Below are 22557 nucleotides of genomic sequence, written 5' to 3'. Positions count from 1 at the left end.
GCCAATTTTATTTATTTTTTTAGAGTCAGGATCTCACTGTCACCCAAGCTGGAATGCAGTGGCATGATCATAGCTCACTGTAGCCTCAAACTTCTGGGTTCAGTCTCCTCCACTCAGCGGGGTTAACCCATTCCTTCTGTGGAATGAACTAAAGAAACAAACAAACTAAAAAAACTTCTGGGCTCAAGTGATCCTCCCACCTCAACCTCCCGACTACCTGGGACTATAGGCAAGCACGAGCTACCATATCTGGATAATTTTATTTTTATTTTTATTTTTTGTAGAGATGGGGGCAGGGAGGATGTCTCTTGCTATGTTGCCCAGGCTGGTTTTGAACTCCTGGCCTCAAGTGATCCTCCTGCCTCGGCTTCTCAAAGTGCTGGGATTACAGGTGTGAGCTACTGCACCTGGCCCAGATTTGCAATTTTAGACTGCTGTGATGTAGTTTCTTGCACAAGCACATAGTTGAATTTATTAAAGTTTATTGTGCATATGCCATGACTACACAGCATAACTAAAGTTCTGAATGGTAATCAATTTGTGTCGTATGTTTAAGCCTGTTCTCCCTGGAGAGCAGGGACTATTTCCTGCTTCCTTTACATCCCATCCCATTCCCCAGCACAGGCACACAACAGGTGTTCCATAAAAATCCACTGGATTTAGCCAACTGATCTGAAAGGTGCAGGTACACTAAGCCAGCTGAACAGAATGGGGGAACAAGGGGACCTCCATGTGAGGTGACAACTTCAACTACTCTGCTCTCCCACGTTGGTGACATGGGTGCATGAAAGGTCCCTGGCTCTGTTTCAGGCACTCTGCCAGGCCAAGTGGCTTAGCAGAGCTGGGGGCAGGCCAGACAGCAGGCTCTGAGGGGTGGAGGAGGTTGTTGACTTATTCAACTAGCTGTCACATGTAGTACCCCGAGGTGAGCACTGTGGGCAAGCACCATGCCTGCTTCGTTTGAGGCCTCCCCACAACCAGACTGTGAGCTTCTTGAGGCAGAGGTGTGTTGTTCCTTGTTGTCTCCCCAGCACCCACTTAGCACTGGGCCCTGCTCAGATATGACATGTGATACATGTTTGAGTGAGTGAGTGAAACAAGATGATGCAAACATCCTTCCTGATTTCAGAAGACATACAGACCAGCAGGGGAGAAAACAAATGTATCCCAATAATTATAATTCAAGTCAGAATGTGCTCAGAGCTCCAACTGGGCATCAGTAGCATTCTAGGGAAGTTCAGAGGCAGAGACCTTTTCCAGTTGGGGAATTAGGCAGACAGCTTACAGACAGCTTGGAGCTAGGCCATGAAAGAGAGAAGGGATTTTATAATGTGGAGATGAGGCAGGAGCGGAATTCCAGAGTAAAGTAAAAGAAAAGGCAGAGATGGGAAAAATGAGATGTGGACGGTAAATTTGGATGAAGTATAGGACACATAGAGGGAAACAAGAAGAGACAAAGCCTGGAAGGTAGGTAGGTCCCCAGTCAAGAGGTGTGTGTTGTAGCAGACCTGTTGTTTCTGCTGCCTGCTACCTATTCCTCCCTCCTCTGATTATAGCATCCCAGTTTCCCTATGGGGACCTAGACTAGCCTGTGACTTGGGCCTAGCCAATGAGAGTATCATATCCCCAAGCTATATGGATTGGTTCGTGGAGGGCATGTGACCCAATCAGTTTCAAAGACATATAACGAAACTTTGACTAGGATTATTGGAAGAGTCACACTTCTCTTCCCGTAAGACTTGAACCTGGGGCTGTGCCATTTTGTCATTACTTGTCTGAGGACCAAGTCAGCCTAGATCAGCTGAGAGAAAGAAATGGCCTGGGTCCTGGTCACACTCTTTATGTTTCCAGATAAGGCTGAGCCTATAGCCAGTTCAACTCCTGGAGTTTTCAAATATTTGAGCCAATGAGTTCCTTCTTTTTGAGCCAGTTGAGCTGGGCTTTCTGTCACTTGCAACTGAAAGATCTGTACCTGAGACCAGGTACAGATCTGTATCTGCAAGGTAAGCAGTCTAAGGAAAAAGAAAGCACATACAGAGACTAGCCATGAGGCAGACACAGTGCTACTCCTTTTCCTTGCAAATCCCTGAGCGGTAATGTTGAAAAGGGGGATTGCGGACTAGGAAACAGAGGTTTACAGAGGTTAAATAACCCCAGCATCCTGCTCCTTCCCCAGTACCACCTGCCTGGAAAACAATGAGAGGCACCGGAGGTTTCTGGAAGGTGAAGGGGCATGATTTAAACTGTGCTTTAGGAATGCTGATCTAACAGGATACTAGGGAAGGGAAGGAGGCTAGAAGCTGAAAGACCGTTAGAAAGTCAAGGCAACGGCCAGATGAGAGATAAAGAGGGTCTGCCTAGGATTCTGGCAATGGGTGGGGAAGAGAGGGTGATGCAAACGAAAAAATCAGCAAGACTTGATGACTATTGGGGGAGGAGGGGAAATGGGTACAAGTGGGTGGGGGTGGGGTTAGGTAAAGGAACTAAAGAGCTTGGGAGTTTGAGAGGACAGTGTGAAGCCACTATGCAGAATAGGGAAGAAAGATGGAGGCTGGTTTAAAAGGAAAGAGTTTGGAAAACACTGAGACTGAGGTTCTATTTAATATCTTAACAAAAGATACTCCCCTGACCCCATTTGTCCCTCTAGTTTCCCTGTAAATCAAAACTCCTTTTTAAAAAAGTCTATAAACCCTGTCTCCATAAATGGATACTAATTATATAATACTTGTATTGCAAGTTTGCAATACATAAAATATCACTAATAGAACTCTTTATTTAGGGAAGTCCTGTCTCAAGCATTCAGCCCTCAAGGCTGGGGAGGACCTGGAGCGCTTGCTTCCTGGGATAGAAGGCACGGGCCAGCACGGTGACAGGTGCACTCTCTCAGATGGCCGCTTCAGAGGTTCCTCCTCGCTAGCCCTAGGACCAGTACTAGTTGCCCTTGTCCTCAAAGAAAAAGCCAGCGCTAGAGTGCCTTCCCTTTCTTGGGAGGAATTATCCTTTATTCCTATTTGTGTGTGTGTGCGTGTGTGTAACAAGTGTCTTCTCTTTACGGAATAACAGTGTTGTGTTAGTAGACAGCGATGGGTACCCTTTAAGGTGCCAAGATTTTGGGGGAAGTTTTACCGGCACAGACGACCAACGGATCCTGAAATACAAGACGACAGACCCCCCTTGAAGAAGCCTAGGGATGGTCTCAGGGAGGGCAATGAGGGCCAAGAGGAAACCTGGAGTGACCAAACACGCACGCCCCGGGATCCGCCCAGACACTCAGCGCGGGTCGAGCCCGTGCGGGCCGAGGTAGCCCCAGACCCACGTCGCGACCCGCGCTTCCTGGCCCCACCCGCCGGCCAGCGCATGGGTGGAGCCAGGGGCGGAGCCCGGCCCGGCACATGCGCCGGAGGCCCCGCGATGCACCGCCCTGCAGCGCCGCCGGAGCCCAGCAGAGGGCGTCCGCCGCCTTCTCACAGACCCGCCCTCTCTGCCCAGGCTGCGGGATTTCACCTCCGCGGGGCCAGCCTCCCGAGCCCGCCCCCAGGGGGCGTCCCCGGGGAGCTCGAGGCCTGAGGGGGCTGTAACGGCAAGATGGCTTCTCCCCATACCGAAGAGGCAGGGATGAGCTCAGAGCCCACTTTTTTTTTTTTTTTTTTCAGTTCCCTGATCGGGAATCAAACTTAGGCCGCAGCGCTCACTTTGTTCACACCGCTCTATCCCCAGAGCCTAAAAGTGTTCGTACATATAGTAGGCATTCAATAAATGTTTATTGATGGAATAAAATGGATACAAGATCAGAAGACACCAGGGGCGCCTTGAATCTGTTTTGTGGGGAGGGGTCCAGGACAAGCAATCAGGAGGGTCAGTGGGCATGGCGGGGTGAGCCACAAATCACTGCCCCAGAGGTGGTCACTGAGGCTTGGGGCTCCAGCCCTGCCTTGGCACACCCAAAGGTTTACTCAGAGCCTGGTGCCACCACACCATGTCCCAGCACAGAGCCCAAGCAGCGATGCCTGAAGTTGTCCTCTTTGCCAAGACCAGGAGTCAGTCCCTAAAAACTAGGCAGTCAGGTGCTGGCTGACTGCAGGGACCACCTGACTGGCTAGTCCAGTAGGCCCACTGCTCTCTGAAGACGCTCAGCTGCTGGGGATTTCCAAATTGCCTCTGCTTTGCCAAGCTCCCACGGGGCCCAAAGCCAAGGGCCAGCCTTGGGGATGGTTTCCCAAAATCCCCCACAGCCCTGCCCCAAATCTCATCAGGACTCGGTCACTCCTGAGTCTACTAAATGCACCACATCCACTATATTCCCATCCCCACCCCCTCTGGCAGACATGAGGGGATAAGCATAATGAGGCATTGTTCTGCTTTTCACATAAATGACAACTCTTTTCTATTTCCACAGAAGAAAAAAAAGAAAACCAGTTTAAGGGTCAGCCACACTGATTTAAATAAAACATCAGTAAGGTCTTCCTGGGTGTGAGCTGGGGGCCTGTGGTGCTTATTCTCAAAATCAAAGAGGCTCCTTTAGACAAGCCACAGGTTCTTCCAACACTGGACATTCAATAAATATTTGAGGATCTGTGTGTTCACCTTTGAAGGCCCCTATTGGGCCTGTTTCTAGAACCCTTTGAAGTAAAAATAGAGCACAGCCCCAATCGCCACAGAAGCAGGAAGAAAGAAGTGAAAGCCTCTACCCTGTCTACCAACCCACCACCTCCACGTTAACAGCCCGGGCCAAATCCACCAGGGCATGTGAGCACCTGTGTGTTACAATGCTGGGCAGAAGGCACGCTTGGCGAGGTAGGGAAGCACTGCCCCCGTTGTGGTGGCACACAGCCAGGGGCCTGCTAGCCCTGGGGCATCAGGATTCCAGAGCTGGTGAAGCATAGAAATTGCCAGAAAGGACAAACCTTCCTTCCTGAGAGGAAGGGGGACTACCACCATCCCCAGCCTCACCAGGGGAACTCTGCAGGAGGAGACAAACCTTCAAGACCACCCATCGTTTCTCTCTGGGAGCTGTCTGGAGCTGCACTGTTCGATGTGGTAGCTATGAACCATGTGTGGCTATTTAAATTGGGGTTAAGTAGAAACAATGGGACTATTTCTGATTAAATTAAAATCAAATTAAATTAAGCTTCAGTCCCTCAGTCACACTAGTTACATTTCAAGTGCTCAATAGCCACATGTGGTTAGTGGCTACTGAGATGGACAGCACAGATGGTAGGACATTTCCATCTTTGGATACTGTTCTATTGGACAGGTGTGGTCTAGAAGTTCCCCCTTTAGTTTGTCCTGGTCACCTTTGCCAAAGCCTCTTCGGGTGATGCCCCTGACTACCTGCTGTTGTCTCCCACCCCTACCCCAGGGTCTACTTAGACCTCATTTGCCTTGCCTTGGTCCCTATGCCTCAAAAAGAAGTGGGGGAAGGGGCTATAGTCACAATTTAATACCAAGCCTGGGAGCAGGAGCCAGATGCCGAGGGCCTGAAACGGCAAGGCTGAATGGAAACCTGCCCCCACCCGAAGGCGTCCTGGGCCTAGGAGAAAGCCCCTCAGTGCCACACAATCGGTCCTTGTTTCTGTAGTCTCTCGGCCGTGCACTGGTAAGACATCTGGAATGTAGTGGCCTGAGGGCTTCCCCAAGTCACCCGCTGCAGGACTCATCTGATGTTAGTGCTCCCAGAGAGAGCAGTCCCAACAGAATCCTGAACTTTCAAGGGCAAATACGCGCAATGAAGCCTCATCTGGGGCAGCATGCCAGAATTTCTGACATGGGGCAGTGAGGACCATAACAGGACAGCCCCCTGCATCACCAGCTGAATGGATGAAACGAGGAAGAGGGCAGGGAGGATGTGGTGGAGAAGGGGTTGTGGGCATGCTCGCCATGCTAGAGAGGTTCAGAGCGGCTCCCCCAGCCTGAGACTCACGAAGCACAGGAGAACAGAACACAGTGTGGCTCTGACTGTCGCGGCCCTCTAGCATGGAGACTTCATTTGAGAGGTCCTGCTACGGTAGTTAGAAAACCTGAGTGGGAGAGTCCGGGCCAGCTCATATGTGTGGTGGGAGCAGAGGACAGACCCGGGAACTGGCAGGTCAGCGCTTTCTGTTCTGCACTCAATTCCTGCTTAGCCCTAATCAAGATGGGCTGTCAGGAGCAAGACTGCTGTGAAGAAACAAAATAAGTTAAAGACAGACCAAAAAAAAAGTCGAGTGAGTTTGTTCAACTGGAAAACAAATAGGTAGAAAGAAGCCTGGCACTCTAAAGGTATTGCCAGCAGCCAAGAATGTGACTGGAGGAAGTCACAGAAAAAAACAGCACAATTTAAAAAACTGACATCATTCCAGGTGACGTTTTGCAGGAGGAACAAAAAAAGAAAAAAAAGAAAAAGAAAAAAAAACGTGACATCAAAGTTCAGACCACACTGGAAAGTCAGGGCAATGCAATCCCACTCTGAGATTGCTGTGTGGGCCCGAGTAAGTCTGGGCCTGTTTCCCTATCTCTATCCAAAAGGCACCTGCGGCAAAAGCACCAGCCTGGGGACAGGAATAAAGCAGCCTCCCAACCCACCCCACGAGCAGAGCTGAGTCATTAACAGGAACAGGGCCCGTGGCATTCCTGCGGGCAGATGCTCCACCAAGCTGCCAGGCACCAAGTGCTTCCCAACAGAGGGAGATCGATTGATGATGATGACGGTGGTAATGACATTTTGAGCCCTAGCTCAAAAGGCACTTTATTTTGAGGCAGTGTTCTAAGCAATTTATATGTATTGATTCATTTAATCCTCAAAACAACCTTACAAGGAAAGTACTATTATTATTCTCATTTTACAGATAAGGAACATGAGGCACAGGGAAATTAAATAATTTGCCCAGGGTCACTTAGGCAGTAAGCAGCAGAGCCTGGACTTGGACCCAGGCAGTCTGGCTCCAGTCTTGGCCCATACCTAACAATGTGTTAACAATACATACATAACGGCATGTAAGTCTAGACCTGTGAGCCCTTTACCTAGGCTGCCTTCCTTCTCTTTCTCTTCCCCAAAATGAGTTGAAAGCAGTGCCTACAGCCAAGACTCTGTTTCTACAGCAACAATAGGAGCTGCACTTTTCAGATTCTGAAAATGAATCGAGCGGCACGAAGGGTAAGGGATCCTTTATAGGATGGGTCTCTCTTTCAGAGGCATAGAAAAAGAGACCTCAAAATCAGCAGTCGAAGGAGACAAAGGGGCTGGATGAGGAAGCCAAGGCGCTGATTAAAGAAGGAAAACTGTCCTCTGGTCTGAAGGACAGAGAAGGTGAGAGCTTGTTAGAAGGGCTGGAAGCTAATGGCAGAAATGCTTTGGACGGGTCTGGGAGAAAAAGGCAACGTGGTATAAATCCTGCAGCATGTGTGTACATGCGTGTGTGGCACCCAGGCCATTCCTGAGCTGGATGTCCTGCCACAGAGCCCAGTCCTGCGGTTCTCTTGCCCAGGTGGAGGCCCAGTAATGACGGGTGGAGGCAGGAGTGATACAGCAGCCCTGAGAGAGGAATGCAGACAGGCATCGGTGTGCATGGTGGTTTGCTGCCCACGAGCAAGGGCGAGGGCATTTTGGGTGAGGTGGTCAGGCTGGTACCCTTCACTTTCTCCAAGTCTAGGCCTCATTCCTGCCTGCACCACCCCCAACCAACCCTCACCTAGACAAGGAACCCCTGTCATCCAGAAATCCAGAGGCCAGAATCTCAGGCTGCCAATGCAGTGGGGGCTCTGCCAGGCAAAGCCAAGTGCTAAGGGAATAGGGATGTTTGCTGGTCACTGGATTCCAGGAAGACAGACCACAGCAGTCCCCCCAGGCTTCGCAGGCAGTGGGCCCAGCTTCCCTCCTGCCTCTATTGATCTTGCGGCACGGCCAAGCGAGTGGGGACTCGACCTCGCCCTGTGCCTGTGTCCTTTAGGTAACCCAAGCGCCTGCTGAGGAGGATGCGAGGCTGTGCCAGGCTCGGCACAGGCTGGGACCTCAGTGCCTGAAGTGCCAGGCACATGGGCTCCCACAGCCTGGACAGCTCCAGGGAGGGCAAGGCAGAAGATTCCAGCCCAGCCGGGGAGGACACCTTTACTGCTCTGAGGCCAGCCCCCCGCAATCAGCTCCACAACCAAACCAGAGCGGCAGAGGTGGGGGCAGGAGGCAGCCCCCTAACAGGAAGAGCTAACACAAGGAAATGGTGTCAGGCCCTTCCCCTCACCATGTTCCTGGAAGTTCCCACTGGAATCTCCAGATACTTTTCCCCTGATGTGTTGGGGCTGGGCATGAAACTGGGTGTCACCAAAAGTCAAGACTGTCTCATGCTGCCTGACAGTGCTGTCACTACTTGGCCTCTAGCCCACGCCACCCAGGGCTGGGATCTATCTTTTTGCAGATGTCTTCTGTTCTAGTGGAAGCTCGGGCTCCTTGATCACAGGGGTGGCACCTTCAGCCTTTCTCCTCCACAGAACCAAGCCCGCAGTGACATGGAGCAGGTGCATCCTGACGTCCTGCTTTGATTGTGCCAAAGTTCCGGGGACATCCGTACCTGGCCTTCCCTGTAGCCCAAAGCCTGCCCTCCAGCCCCCTCACATGCAGCCCTCTTCTGCCCCAGAGCCAGGGACAGCCTCGCAGTCCTGCTGCCAGAGAAGAGGGCCCAGGAAATGCCCTGCGAGAAACCTCCCTCCCTGTGTACCCTGCTCGCCACAGGGCCTGGCAGTGAGAGAAGCTGGGGAGGGAGGAAGTGAGTCAGCTCCTTGCAGAAATGGGAATGGGAGGGAGGGGCCTGCAGAAATGAGATCAGGGGGCAGAGGGCACAGAGACCAGAAAGGTCACTAGAGAGAGGGAGCCAGGCCCTGGAGGTGTTGTGGGGCCCACAGAGTAGAGGCCAGGTCCGGGGGCTGTGTGGCCCCTGTAGGCCAGAGAACCTGGGTCTGGCAGGCACGGCCCCACCTGAGGATGGAATCCGAGGCGGCTCCCTCCTGACTCATGTGGCTGGAGGCAGTGAGGCCTTGTGGGATGTGGCCAGCCTCGTCCTCTCCTCACAGAGGTGGAGTCTCTGGCCTCCAAGCTTTCCCAATCCCTCTCCTGAGCCCTGCAGCCCCAGAAGCAGGTTGCCCCTGACCTGGCCCAGAAGGGAGACCTCTGTTTGTGTCTCCTGGAGGGGACTGGAACTGAGCTTGGCCCTAAGAGCAGAGCAGTTGGGGCTGCCCTGGCACCAGCCCTGCCCTCTGTGTAGCCCCTACCCATGTGGGGGCTGTCCCCAGGCTACAGCTAGAATCTGCTGCTCTGACTGGGAAAAGTCCTTACTGTGAAAACTCCCAGCCCGCTGACATTCCAGGAGGAAGGCAATTCAAGGAAAGCAGCAGAAGGGAAGAGGAAGCTCTGAGCCCTCCCGGGCTACATTCCAGCCTCTCAGAGACCTGCAGCCAGTAAGACAGGCGCATTCCTCCAAGGTCTCCTGAGTCGGATACTGTGGTCCCCACAGAACCCTGAATCTCCTTCTCACCCAGGCCTGGCACCTTCATGGGGCTCCTATGAAGGGGCATGAGGCAGGCTGTCCCTGGGACCCTGCTGTCCCAGGCCCTTGCTTCTAGAGCCATCTCTCCCCACTCCTCTCCCCAAGCATGTAAGCAACAGAGTCAGTGGATGAAGGCAGGACATGGCAAACTACAGACAAGTCACCAAGGCCAGAGGGGAGGGTTCCAGGAACCAACTAAAGTTTTGGTTCCAGTGCAGAAGACTGGACAGAGAGACTGAGAAAGCAGTTTCTGATTAAAGAACTATCTTCTTTCCTTCAACAAATCTCCATCGCTCTCATGAAGCGCTCCAGCATTGGAGAAACAACAAAGTAGTTAATTAATGACAATCTTGTGAATGCTATGAGGATGAAGCATGGGGTGCTGCCCGGATGGGGACCTCACACAGTCTGGGAGGATCAGGGATGGTTCCCTGAGGAAGTGACATTCAAACTGAGGCCAATGTGTATAAGCATGAGAATGGGCAGGGAAAAGTACCATGGACAGAAGGAAGAGCAGGAGCTCAAGGACAGAAGTCCATGACTCTGCACTGCACACCCATTACCTGCGAGGCCCCCGCCACGCTGCGCTCTCCTGCACACAGAGGATACGACAGTGTCCAGCCCTGTGCAACGAAGAGGAGCCTGCTCTTGGTCAGAGGTGACACTCCAGAGATCCTGCCACCCCAAGAGCTGCAGAGATCAGTACTTCCATGCTAGTATGGGCCAAAAAGGTGAGAGGGCAACGTCCCTGCCTCCCAGACCTAGCATAAGGGGCAACAGTGCGCCCCTCCTCCACCCCTGGGGGATCACACCCAAACGATGCCAGTCCTCTCCCAGCTCCCACAAGACCGAATCCTGCCTGCTGCCACTTGGGATCAGTTCTTCTGGGGGACCCCAGGAGACACTGAAAGCAACGGTCACACCCTTCTGCAGTACACCAGCCATGGAGCAAGAGAGACCAGTTACTCCTGGCTTTCCCCTCCTTTCTGGAGGGATGACAAGGAGGTGACAAGGCTTCTAGGCACAGGACAGTAGGAATCAGAAGGGTCCAGGTCTGAGCCGGATAATGGATTTATAAGGACATCCAGATGCTGCCTTCCCCTCCCCCATATGGCACACTGAAGCCATCAGTTAAGAGCTGATGGCTTCAGTTCAAATCCTAACAAGTCACTTAATACCTGTCCGACATTATGCAACTTGCTTAACTTTAACCTCTCTGTAATCCAGTTTCCTCATCTGCGAAACAGAGATCATTATAGCCCCTCCTTCAAAGTGCTGCTGGGAAAATTAAATGAGTTAATACATGTAAAACACCGAGAACAGAGTCTAACATACAGTGAATGCTAGCCGTGACCCTCACCTTGCCAGTCCTTCCCGTGCCCTTCCCACAGGCATTTCTGTTCAGCTGAATCTTAACCAGATCAATCGAACGCCACTCAGGGAGCACATATGTGCTACACGCCATCCTGGGCGCCGTACAGATAACTCTGGGCAAATACCCTACATTCCTCCCTGACCCAGAGTCTGTGCAAGCGACGGACTGAGTCGTGCCAGGGCAGAAAGCCATGCTCTGATTCTGAGGAACATATGGCGGGAGATTAAGGGAGACAGAGTGGTGGCGCAGGTCTAAGGAAATAGTTTCCCGACCAACCTAGAGCCCACAACTGAAAAAATAAGCTTTGCTGACACCGTCCCCTGTATTTAACAGAACAGAAGCTGATGCCAAACACCATGAGGGACCCTAGAGTTGGCTGCCCCTACCCAGCGGCACAGCAGCGGTGGGGGCCATGAAGACACCACTCCTTCACGGTGCCTGCCTGGCACAGTGGGCACCCACGGTGCTGCTGGATGCCCGGGCACATCCGCACCCACTGCCCGGGACTGACAATGGAGGCGCCAGGCGGCCTGCCCAGGCAGCAGGGGAGCCCCTGCCATACCCCCAGATGCTGCTCTCCACCCCAGGCTTCTGTGGGGAGATCCTAGCAGCTTAGTGCAGTCGGGTGGCAGGAGCCCTGCTGGCAGGCAGAGCGCGTGCTTGTGGTTTCTGGGAAACGCTGTAGAGATTTGCAGCATATTTAAAATACTTGTGTTCCCACCCACCACCCACCCCCCTTCACCCCACTCCCCACCCACCCCCAGTCAGGGTGTTTGCATATCTGGTATTTTCTGGAATCATTTCAATGTAAATAAGAGAGATTACAAGAGAGCAGAGGGCAGGGTGGCTGGGGGTGTCAGGGCAGGCCTGAGCGCTTCTGGCCAGGGCAGCCAGGAACCGGGGCAGGCTACCTTTAAGACCCTGCCCCCACGTCCGCGCTCCAAGCTGCGCCTGCAAAAACACCCAATGACCATGACATGTACCCACACCCGGTTCAATGTGGCCTGGGCACTGTGCCCTCCACCCACGGGCTGGGTGGCCGGGGCATTCTGGAGCTGCTGTTTGTTTAGCATCTCACGGGGAAGAAGGCAGAATGGTGCCTCCAAGGAAAGGGAAGGAGACCCTGGCAGGACACAAATGACCTAGTCCACCTGCCGATCCCATGCACCCCACTAATCCAGGATCAGTAACCCTTCAAGATGCTCCCAAAGACCTTTCACCCACTACTTCTCACGCCCTTGACACCCGCCCACTGGCCCCTCGTTACCAAAAGGACTTAGTTTGAGTTCCACACCGAGCCCCCGAGCCGGGACTCTCACATGGCGAGACTCCCTGATGCCAGAGGTGCCTGAAGCTTTGGCACAAGATGAAGTAGAAATTTCTTGTTTAAAAAAAAAAAAACAAAAACAGAAACAAAAAAAACCCTTCAAGGATCACTTGGAGTAAAATTAGGAACAGAAGCATTCTTGAACACCAAGCCCAGGCAGCACCCAGCTGCTCCACCAGCACACGAAGCCCCTAGGAAAGCAAGCCCAGGGCTCAACCCAGCCAGGCAGACCCGGAGGCAGCACAACTTCGAGTCTCCCCTTGGAATCCTACAGGCCCCACTCCTGACAGCAGCAGGTGCCCTGGAGACAAGGTTGGTGAGGCTCACACAGTTCCCACCCAGGGGTCTAGGCCAGGGCTTCTGCTACAGCAAAGGGGGCTCTCCTGCCCTGCTCCCAGATGCAGGCAACCCTGACCAGCCACTGGGGACCAAGCCTGGAGGCCTGAGACACCGGGCTCTGATCGGCTGGAAAAGGACAGGGAGCACCCAGCGTCCCATCTCTTCCTTCAGCTACAGAGAATGTTTAGACAAAAGCATCAGGAGTCCCCATTGGACAGAAAATCAAGAGCAAGGATAGGAGAGCACTGGAATGGATTAATTAAGAAAGGTGCAAAATTACCTTCCCCGGATGGCTTGAGAGACTAGGCAGAGGGAAGGGAAGGGTACTAATCTTCCTAAGCATTTGCCACCTGCTAAATTCTCATACACGTGAACTCACCTCACATACAAACATGCTTATCTCATATAAAACCCACAAAGTATAGTATATAGAATAAAAAGCACATCTCCTTTTAGCCTCCAATTCTATTCTCCTTCTCAGAGCTAACAGGAGTGAGCTAGTTGGGTGTGCATTCTTCTCCAACTTAACCTTCTCAAATTCGGGGAGGATAGAATAGGCCCATTTTATAGAGATCAAAAGTCAACTCCCCCAAGAGGCCTCTCCTGATTGCCACCCCTTACCCCTGGCCAAAGCTGACCATTTCTCCTTCCTGCCCCACCACAAGCCAGCACAGACTTCGGTGACAGCAGCTACGGTGCAGGGTTGCATTTCTTTACTTAGGTCTTTGCTTCGTCGAGGAAAGATCATACATTTTTTATTTAATCCCCCAGCACCAGCACAGTGCCTGGTCCTTAAGCAAACTTCATCAAATGGTTATTGAGGGAATGAGGACACGGAAGCTCAGAAAGGTTTGGTGACTTTGGTAAAACCCAAACCCAGGTCTTTCTGGCTCCAAAGCCCATGTTCCTTCCACTGTAACATGTGCCCTCCCAGACTCTCCTGAGTGTGGAGGTAGTTTTCGTGGACATGATGACCTCTTAAGGAACCGTACAGCCCTAAAGCTTTTGACTGTAAACCCTAAGGTCCAACAGGAAAAGTAATCATATCCCGGATCTTGACAACTAGACTTGGCTGGGAGGGAGTGGTAGGCCTTTCTTTAAAATCCTCTCCCCTCCCACCACATCCTCAAGAGCTCAAGGGGACAGTGCTTTCTTGGGAGAGCATCCATGTAGCCCAGCTCCTCTGGCTCTTAGTGACAGGGACAACCACCTTGACCAGGGTTTAGCAGGGTGGGCTTTTCTGAACTCAATAGAAACATCCTACATTTCCAAATGTAGGAGGATACTCCCATCCCCAAGGGACTCCACTTGTCCCTTGGGATGCGCCCATAGCCTTCCCTTCTCCCAGGCCCTAGTCCCGAGCCTGGCCTCTATCCCTTCTCAATGGGCCTTCACTTTCCCACCTAGACTTACGGAACTGGATGAGGAATTTTGATCCAACAGGGTTTGCAGACCCTCACCTTTACCAGTACTTCCCATAACATCACCAGCCTCAGGAAACACCTGGCCTTTAGCAAACTTTGGAGTAACTGATCCAAATACACATGGCCCCCAAAAACTTTCCCATGGAAAAAGAATCAAGGAAAGAATGCAGCATCTTCCCCCCAAACTGCTGGTCACACTTGACCTCTCCTCTTCCTCAGCTCCCACCACAGTCAGTCACTGAGACCACCGAGCCTGCCTCAGTCGCTAAGGTCTGAGACTTCTCTCCATCCCACTGCCTCTGCCCAAGCTCAAGCCTCCACCGGTTCTACCAGGATTACAATAGCTCCCCACCACTCTCCCCACAGCCACCCTTGCTACATCCTAAAGCAGTCTCCGGAAGCAGCCGGAGACATTTCCTAAAATCTGTTCCTATCACTTCCTGCTTAAATTGCCCTTGGGTCCAAGTTCGCACTCCCTAGCATGGCTCCCAAGGGCCTCGTGACCTGGCTCCTGCTTGCACCTCCACTGCTTCTCCCAACACTTCCTCCCTACACATTGTCCCCCAGCCTTATTCCCGAAACGTGTCATTCTCTCTCCAACCTCCAGGCCTTGGCATGTGTCCCTGATGGCCTTCACCTTCCTCCTGCCTTCCCCTCACTCATCTCCTCTCCAGATGTCAGCTTTCGCAACCCTGCTCCCAAGACTGTACTGGAAGCCCCTCTGCTGTGCTCCCTTGCCCCTGGACTGGGCCTGCCACGGTGCTTCTCAGACAGCATGCCGTGGTCTGCTCGGGACCATCTCTCCCACTAGACAAGAGCTCCCTGGGGCTGGGATCATGTGTCACTCACTGCTGGGTCCCAGGACCTAGCACACAGCGCGCGACAAGCTCTTACTTCATGGACAGATAGGGGGAAGGATAGATGGCAGAAGACAGACTGCTTCTCTCAGGCCTGCTGAGTAATTTCTGTCAGGCCCCGAGTCTATCCTACCATGCGCTCACCCCTACTCCCAGTGGATCCTTGTCTGGCAGCTACAGGGCCACATGAAATGGGTGTGAGCCAAGCGTCTAGACACACACCATGTGAGAGGGAGACCCAAGGGGCTGTCTCTCCCTGGGGCCTTCTGAACAGGCCGTGGCGAGGAGTCGTGGGGCATGGCCCCATATGTGTGCGGGAAGAGAACAGATGGCTAGTCAGCTCCCTCAGAGCTCCCTGGGGACAGGCAACGTGTGGACACAGTGGATGGATGGCCTGACAGAAGGGTGGCCACCGGGAGATGTCCCTGTGGGGCTGCAGTCATCAGGGTACCCCTCCCAGGAGCCTGGAGGAGGAGGGAAGACTCTTTTCTTGGCGGGGAACTGGGATTAGAACTGCTGCCAAGAAAAGGAGCAGGAGTAGGAGTGGGAGGAAGAGGAGAAAGAGGCTGAGGGCACAGAAGAGGCTGCAGCTCCCCCATACCAGCTCCTGAGTCTGTCCCACGCAGCTGGAAGTGCTGGGCTCACCCTGCTCCTCTCTGCTTGTGGCACGAGTCCCCACCACCCACCAGGGGGAAAAGATACAGAGTTTCTCTCAGCCCTGTGTGTCTTGTCCTGCTAGACGGCTCTAGGAGATGCATGGGGATGGGGTTTTCTACCATGTCCCCTGCCGGATCCTCCAGGCTGGTGCCAAGAGAAGAAGTCCTCTGGGCACCGGCTGGGCTTGCCCCATGGGGGCTAGAGTGAGCCAGCATTGCAGTGATACCAGCTGTAACTTGGAATTCACCACAGCCTCCAAAGCTAAACCATCTACTTCCCCAGGGATGGGACAGCAGCAGCTAGTTGGGAAGGAAAGGTGGCTAGGAAATGTGAGATGCCAGGATGATCCCTGTGCTATAAAGAGAAAACTAAGCAGTATCTGGGATGCTACGCCCAGGGCCCCAGTTCAGCAGGGAGCTGGCAACAATCCCCTGGGGGATTCATTCTTTAAGAAGAAAATTCCATCTGTTAAAAGCAACGTAAGCCTGGAAGAAAGCAGACAGGCATGGCAACACTTTACGGTCATTGGTTCTGAGATAAAGACCACTCCCTTTCTCTTCCTCTTCTAAGTCATGGTTCTCTGAGTTCAGCCTAGCCTGGTGGCTAACACATAGTAGGTGCTCGATGTGCTTCTGGAACAAATGAGTCGCACCCTTCCCTGGATTTCACACAGGCTCCTTCCCACTCACTACTGCTCCCTGACCAGCAAAGCTGCCTAAACCAAACTAGATCCAGGGTAAAGGAAAGCCTGGAACCCAACTCCAGTGCTTCCTGCCAAAGTCTGGGCCTGCCACTCCTAGCCCCCTCCACCCAATGTGCTGCCAGGTTGAGCAGCCATCCTGAGCATCCACTTCCTCTCCCTGGGAGAAAGCTGGGAGCAGGACTCTGCCTGCTTCCTTAGCACTTCCTCCCATTTCTGATTTTGACACATCTGGCTGGTCACTTAGTGCTACAAAGTCCTGGCCAGGCTGTGTACTGGTCAGTCTGCAAGGGCCAGATCTAGACAGTCCTAAGAGCCCGCAGCTGGGAGAGAAGAATGGCCAGAGGTCAACTTGGCAGGACATTCCAAACTGATATGTAATCACCCTATCAAAAGACCCCTGGGGTTAGAGAGCTTGAGCTCCCTTAGAGATCTGTTCCTACTGATTTGATCTAAATCTCTTCTACTCCAGTGCCTTCCACTGCTCTATTGTGTGGGCAGGATAACATTTGAGGTCGTAGGGATAGTCAGGACATACTATCTGTGCAGGTTTGATCCCTGTTGCTTTTCTAGGGCCATGCTTTTCCTTCTTCCAGGAGAGGTAATAAAGACTCTTGGAGCCCAAGTGATCTTCACAAATCAGATCCAGTCACTCCCCTGCTTCAAACCCTTCAATGGTCCCACTTCACTGGGATAAAATCTAAACCATTATGTACAAGGTCCTCCACGAACTGGCCGCTGCTGTCTCTGCAACCTCACCTGGTATTACCTTGCACATGCTGGGGCAAGAGGAGGCTCCGGCCTGGGGTCATCTTCCCAGGAGCTAGAACCATAAGCGGCTGTCCATCTCAGATGTGCTATGACAACCCTAATTTGAAATCATTTGCCTTTTCTTTTTCTTTGCCTCCAATATCTAAATAACATGGACATACTATATTTCACTGTCCAGATTCTCTCTCATGACTGGAAGTGACACGTTAGCCTACATGCTCCAATTTAGGGAAATAGGGTGCCCAAACCCCTAACCCATCCTTGTATCATGAAGCTGAACACTTTCATGGTAATCACCAACCAACCTGAGACCCCTCCCGAGGGCTTCAGAGGTGCAGCTAAAGTTCAGGCAGGACTTGGTCTGGCCCAACACCCTTGAGAAAGGCATTATGCTGAATTCAGTCAAGTCAATCCAATAGACACAGAACTCTGGACAGAAACATCAAACCATGAGGCCTGGCTAAAGTGCTGAGAACTCTACCAGATTGAACCTTTGGGGACTTTCCTCAGCTCCTCTCTTAGACAAGGTACAGAGACAAAGGTGTGACTCCTTTAATGAACATCTGGTGTGGGGCACGTTCTCCTGAGGTCACTCCTCCCTGCGCGCTCAGAGAGTGGCATGGCTTCCCCACTTACACACTTCCTGGGCTCTGACCACAGCTCTTGGGTACCCCAATCATCCACCTAAGTACAACAGGAGATGCCAGCATTCCCCATCCCTGCTCACCCCTGGTACCCCGGGAAGCACTCACATCAGCTGGCTCCCTGCGGGGTCCCTCGCCGCTCCGCAGCCAGCTTCGGCTCAGCTCACTGAGTTCTGGGATGGGTTGCACTTTGAGCCGTACGCTGTCGCCGGACTGCCGGATCATCTCCACAATCTCATCCCTGGACTTGCTCTCCACATTGTGCCCATTAATCTCCACCAGTCGATCTCCTGGCACCAGCCCCAGGGCCAGGTCCTTGGTGCCTGCACCGGGCTCAGCAAAGTGAACCACCCGCCGATAGACCTGGCCCTCGGGGCCCCGATCCAGCATGGTTGTACGCCGCAGGGAGAAGCCAAAGTCTCCAGTGGGCCGTCGTTGCAACTCCAGCTCCCGGAGGGCAGGGGCAGGCAGGGGCACTACAGGGGGAAGGCGTAGGTCGGCTGGGAACTTTTTAGATACCAGCTCAGGGACTCGGGACCGGGGCCCTGGCCGAGGGATGCCTAGGCCAGGATGCTGCATCAGCTGTCCCTCTAGAGTCCTCACCTCCACCTGCGGCGACGGGGCGGCAGAGTGCTCCGAGGGGGTTGAGGTCTCTGAGGCGCTCTCATCCCGGCTACGCTGGGAGAAGGAGAAGCGTTTGACAATCATCTGTGAGTTCTGCTTGGCCAGTGAGCCAAACTTGGCTGCCCGCTGCAGCACGGAGCCTCGGAAGCTGCCTTCTTCACCCTTGAGGTCATCGCTGGAGCTGGCCGTGCTCAGGTGACCTGAGTCCAGGATGATGCTGCCCCGGTTGCTGTCGGAGTCAATGTCAGTCAGGTGCAGGTCAGAGCCACTGGCCACCTTGATGGGGATGGGGTTGGAGATCTCCAGGCGCGTCCTGGATTCACGCTTGGAAGAGCGGTTCAGGTTGAAGAAGCCTCGTCGCAGGCTCATCTCCTCCAGGCTCTTTAGCTCTGCCGCTGACATCCGCTCCTTTTTCTCCTTTTTCTCCTTCTTCTCCTTCCGCCCGCCATCTTTGTCCTTGTCTTTCTTCATTAGGTTAAACATGGTGGGGGGCCGTTTTTAGGGGTGGTACCCCTAGAGGATTATGAGTGCTTAGCACAGGGCCTTTGTGCCCCACCTTGCTGCTGCAAACATAAACACACAGAAAAAGAAAAGTTATTCCAGCAGAGCCTCTTCCTGTGTCTGCAGTCCAGAAAATCCAGCTGATACAGCTGCCCCTCACTGAGTGCTAGCTATGTGCCAGGCACTCTGCTTTACCCAATATTGTCTCAGTTAATTTAATTCTCGTAACATTTCTGTAGGTAGGTACTATTATTACCCCATTTCACAAACAAGGAAACTTGAGGTTTAGATAAGGCTGTAAAAGCCCAGACTCCGAAGACTGTCATTTCCTGAATCCCTGATAGATCAAGACTTAGGTGTGCCTGGAGGTAGCATTTGTGAGACCTGACCTCCTGGAAAGAGGATGCATCAAGCCAACCTGGGACCTGACTTAGGATTCAAACACAAAGAAGAAGGAAAGACACTCAGCACACCAACACCTCCCACAGCTAATGTCCACTGATGCAGCAGACATCACCTGCTGCAGGGTTCTCGTCCCTACAGCAGCATCCTTAGGCACTGTCTCACAGAAGGACCAACGTGTATTTAGTGACTACCACTTGCCAGGCATGACGCCAGGCACTTCACATACGCTATCTCGTTTGAACCCCAGAGCATTCCTACAAGGTACGTATCATTATCTCCAGTTTACAAATGATAAAAAAGGGACTCAGAAAATTAAGTATATGTTAGTCGTCATACAGCTAATGAGTGGTGATGCTGGGATTCAATGGCAATACTGTGTTCTTTCTAGGGCCTGGGTGCCCACAGTGAAGCAGAGAGGGAAGGAAGGGGAAGTTCCAGACAGAACAGAGGACGGACAGCTGTGAGGTGGGGGTAGGGTAGGGTCTGCTGGATAAACAGGATCCTGAAAAACTCACATCCTTTTCCCCAGACCAACACCTAAATATAGCCTTGGGAAGAAAGTTGTGGCAGCCTGAGAGAAAATCCCAGCTCCAGGGCACCAGCGACTATGGTGCCAACCTCCCCCACCCCCTGCACACCCAACTGGTGACAGGACTGAGAAAAACCTGGTGTGGAGGAGTTGAGAGAGTCTTTCTTGTTCTAACCAGCAGGGAACAAGAAGTAGGCCATACCACCTAATTAGAAATTAAATGTCATTTTTTCTTTCGACGAAAGTTTCTCCCTCTGAGTTTCAGACACAGGATCTATAAGCTTACCCCTTCCAGTAATGGCCTCCTGCCAGGCCCAGGACAAGCCTTACCTCTCTGTGTGCCCCTACGCTGCACAACCAAGCAGGGTCCTCCAGGCTCCCCATTCCACTGAGAGGGAACCCCCTGTGCCCCAACACAGGGACAGTGCCTAAGAAGGCATCAAGGCCAGGAACTCCCAAAGGCTCTGGTACAATGGCTAATTGCTTCCCCCCTGCCCAGCACCCTGACCCATGTGGTTCCTGGTAGACCAATTCATCTCCTTTCTAGAGCAGCACTGTCCATAAAAATATAACTTAAGTCATACATGTAATTTGCAATTTTCTAGCAGCCACACTAAAAAGGGTAAAAAGGAACAGGTGAAATTTACCTTAAATTTTTTAAATTAAATTAAATTAATTAATTCATTTAATTTTTTATGATGCAGGGTTTCACTCAGTCACCCAGACTGGAGTGCAGTGGCACAACTCACTGCAACTTCCAACTGCTGTGCTTAAGCGATCCTCCAGCTCCAGCCTCCCAGTTACCTGGGACTACAGCCCCTTGCCACCATGCTCAGCTAATTTTTAAATTTTTTTGTAGAGATGGGGCCCCAGCTGTGTTGCCCAGGCTGGTAATATTATATTTTATTTGATGTAATTTATCTAAAATATTGTCATCTCAACATGTAATCTATATAAAAAATATTGAGATATTTTACATTCTCTTTCCCATATTACATCTTTGAAATCTGGTGTGTATTTTTACACTAGAGGACATTTCAATTCAGACTGACCACATCTCAAGTATTCAACAGCCCCATGAGGCTAGTGGCTACCAGATTAGACAATGCAATTCTAGAGAACTCTTTAGTTGTAGAGCACATCCAAAGAGGCAGGAAATCTGGCCCAGTCACTAGCTCCCGTGTGGGCCTAGCATGAGCCCTTTTCCCTCTCTGACCTCAGTTTTTTCTTGGTAAAACAAAGTTCCCTCTGAACCTGTTGGTTCTAAATGTTCCATGCACAGTACCTTGAAAGACAGGAAATCTAGGGCCCAAGAGGGACACAGCCAACAGCCTAGGCCAGCTAGGTCTGGACTGCTTTGAGGTGGAGGTGTGCCTGACAGCTGGCCTCCTCTCTTCAAAGCTATGCTTTAACATGGGGAGTCTCTCTCCTCCCAAATACTGATAAGGGTGTGGTACAGACCTACCAAGACATAGGATCTTCAACTGGTTACTGCCCACCCAACCCCTCGCCCACCACTACCTGCACAGTCTTAAAAGGGCTGGTTTAGAAAATGACTCCAGGGGCACCTGTGAGGGGAAGAAGAAAGAAATCCATCTTGGGGACTTAGAGGGGACGAACAAGTATCTTGGCCTCAACCTCCCACCAAAATACTCAATTCTCACTCGGCGATCCTTACCCAATCCTGGCTCTTTGCTAGGGCCTAGATAGCTGAGCAGTATCAATGGAAAACAGCCCCTAGAATTCCAGAATCTTTGGGCTGGAAAGGTCCCTGAGAAGTAATTTCATGTAAATCCCTGCCTGAGCAAAATCTTGGTCCTCAGTCATTGCAGCAAGCAGGCGCAAAAGTCAGTCACAGCAGCAGGATAGGGGATAGCGCTGGCCAGAAGTTTCAGCAGATTTGGTATCTAGGCCTGGATCTGTCAACAAATCGCTGGGGGACCTTGAGCCTGTCACTTTGCTCAAGGTTGGACTAGATGATCTAGGTCTCTTCTAAGATGATCTAAGTCTCTCATACAAGTCTCTCATACAAGTTAGTTATTAACCTTCTCCCAACCCTGGTGCCTTTAGAGACAAAGGCCATGTCAACCCTCCCCTCACCACCCCTGTCCTACCACTGTCATCTACACAGTTCACAAGGCACCCTTTCCCCACTACCACCCCCATAATGGCCAGGCCTGGCTGTGGACTGAGCTACAAGTCTGGAGCTATCTGGCTCCCTGCAGCCTCCCCATCCAGGACCAGATCTGTAATGCAGCTGCAGCTGCTGCTGCTCCTATGTCCCTCAACCCCCATTTTCTAGAGAGCTGGGTTCCATCACCTTCTTTTTTTTTTTTTTTTTTTTGAGACAGAGTCTGGCTCTGTTGCCCTGGCTAGAGTGCCGTGGTGTCAGCCTAGCTCACAGCAACCTCAAACTCCTGGGCTCAAGCCATCCTCCTGCCTCAGCCTCCCAAGCAGCTGGGACTACAGGCATGCACCACCATGCCCGGCTAATCTTTTCTATATATATATTTTTAGTTGTCCAGATAATTTCTTTCTATTTTTAGTAGAGACGGGGTCTCGCTCTTGCTCAGGCTGGTCTCGAACTCCTGACCTTGAGTGATCCACCTGCCTCGGCCTCCCAGAGAGCTAGGATTACAGGCATGAGCCACCACGCCTGGCCCGTCACCTTCTTGTAGACAGGCAAAACTAACCTATAGTGAAAAAAATCAGAAGAGTGGTGATACCTCTCCGGCGTAGGGGTGGGGGATGGCATGAGAAAGGGCATGAGGGAACTTTCTAGGGTGATGTTCATGCCCTGTATATTGATAGGTGTTTGGGTTGACAGGTATATGCATTTGTCAACAGTCAACCACCAGTGCACATAAGATTTGTGCATTTCTGGCCGGGCGC

General features: G+C 52.1%; 1 protein-coding gene across 8 annotated transcripts in view; it reads right to left on the bottom strand.

Moving 5' to 3' along the window:
• MYO18A (myosin XVIIIA) overlaps positions 1-22557 on the bottom strand; it is a 97993-nt gene that overhangs the window by 67899 nt on the left and 7537 nt on the right. For 7 of the 8 annotated variants that reach the window (XM_012648299.1, XM_012648300.1, XM_012648295.1 and 4 more), the window contains exon 2: positions 17715-18793. In XM_012648299.1, the coding sequence (XP_012503753.1) occupies positions 17715-18713 (999 nt within the window). In that variant the 5' untranslated portion in view covers positions 18714-18793. The remainder of the gene's footprint in view (positions 1-17714; positions 18794-22557) is intronic. The other variant, XM_012648297.1, reaches the window with a different exon arrangement.

The sequence above is a fragment of the Propithecus coquereli genome, unplaced genomic scaffold, assembly GCF_000956105.1.
Source record: "Propithecus coquereli isolate 6110/MARCELLA unplaced genomic scaffold, Pcoq_1.0 Scaffold281, whole genome shotgun sequence".
NCBI lineage: Eukaryota > Metazoa > Chordata > Mammalia > Primates > Indriidae > Propithecus > Propithecus coquereli.
The sequence above is the reverse complement of the archived record's forward strand: the minus strand, read 5'-3'. Positions and strand labels throughout refer to the sequence as shown.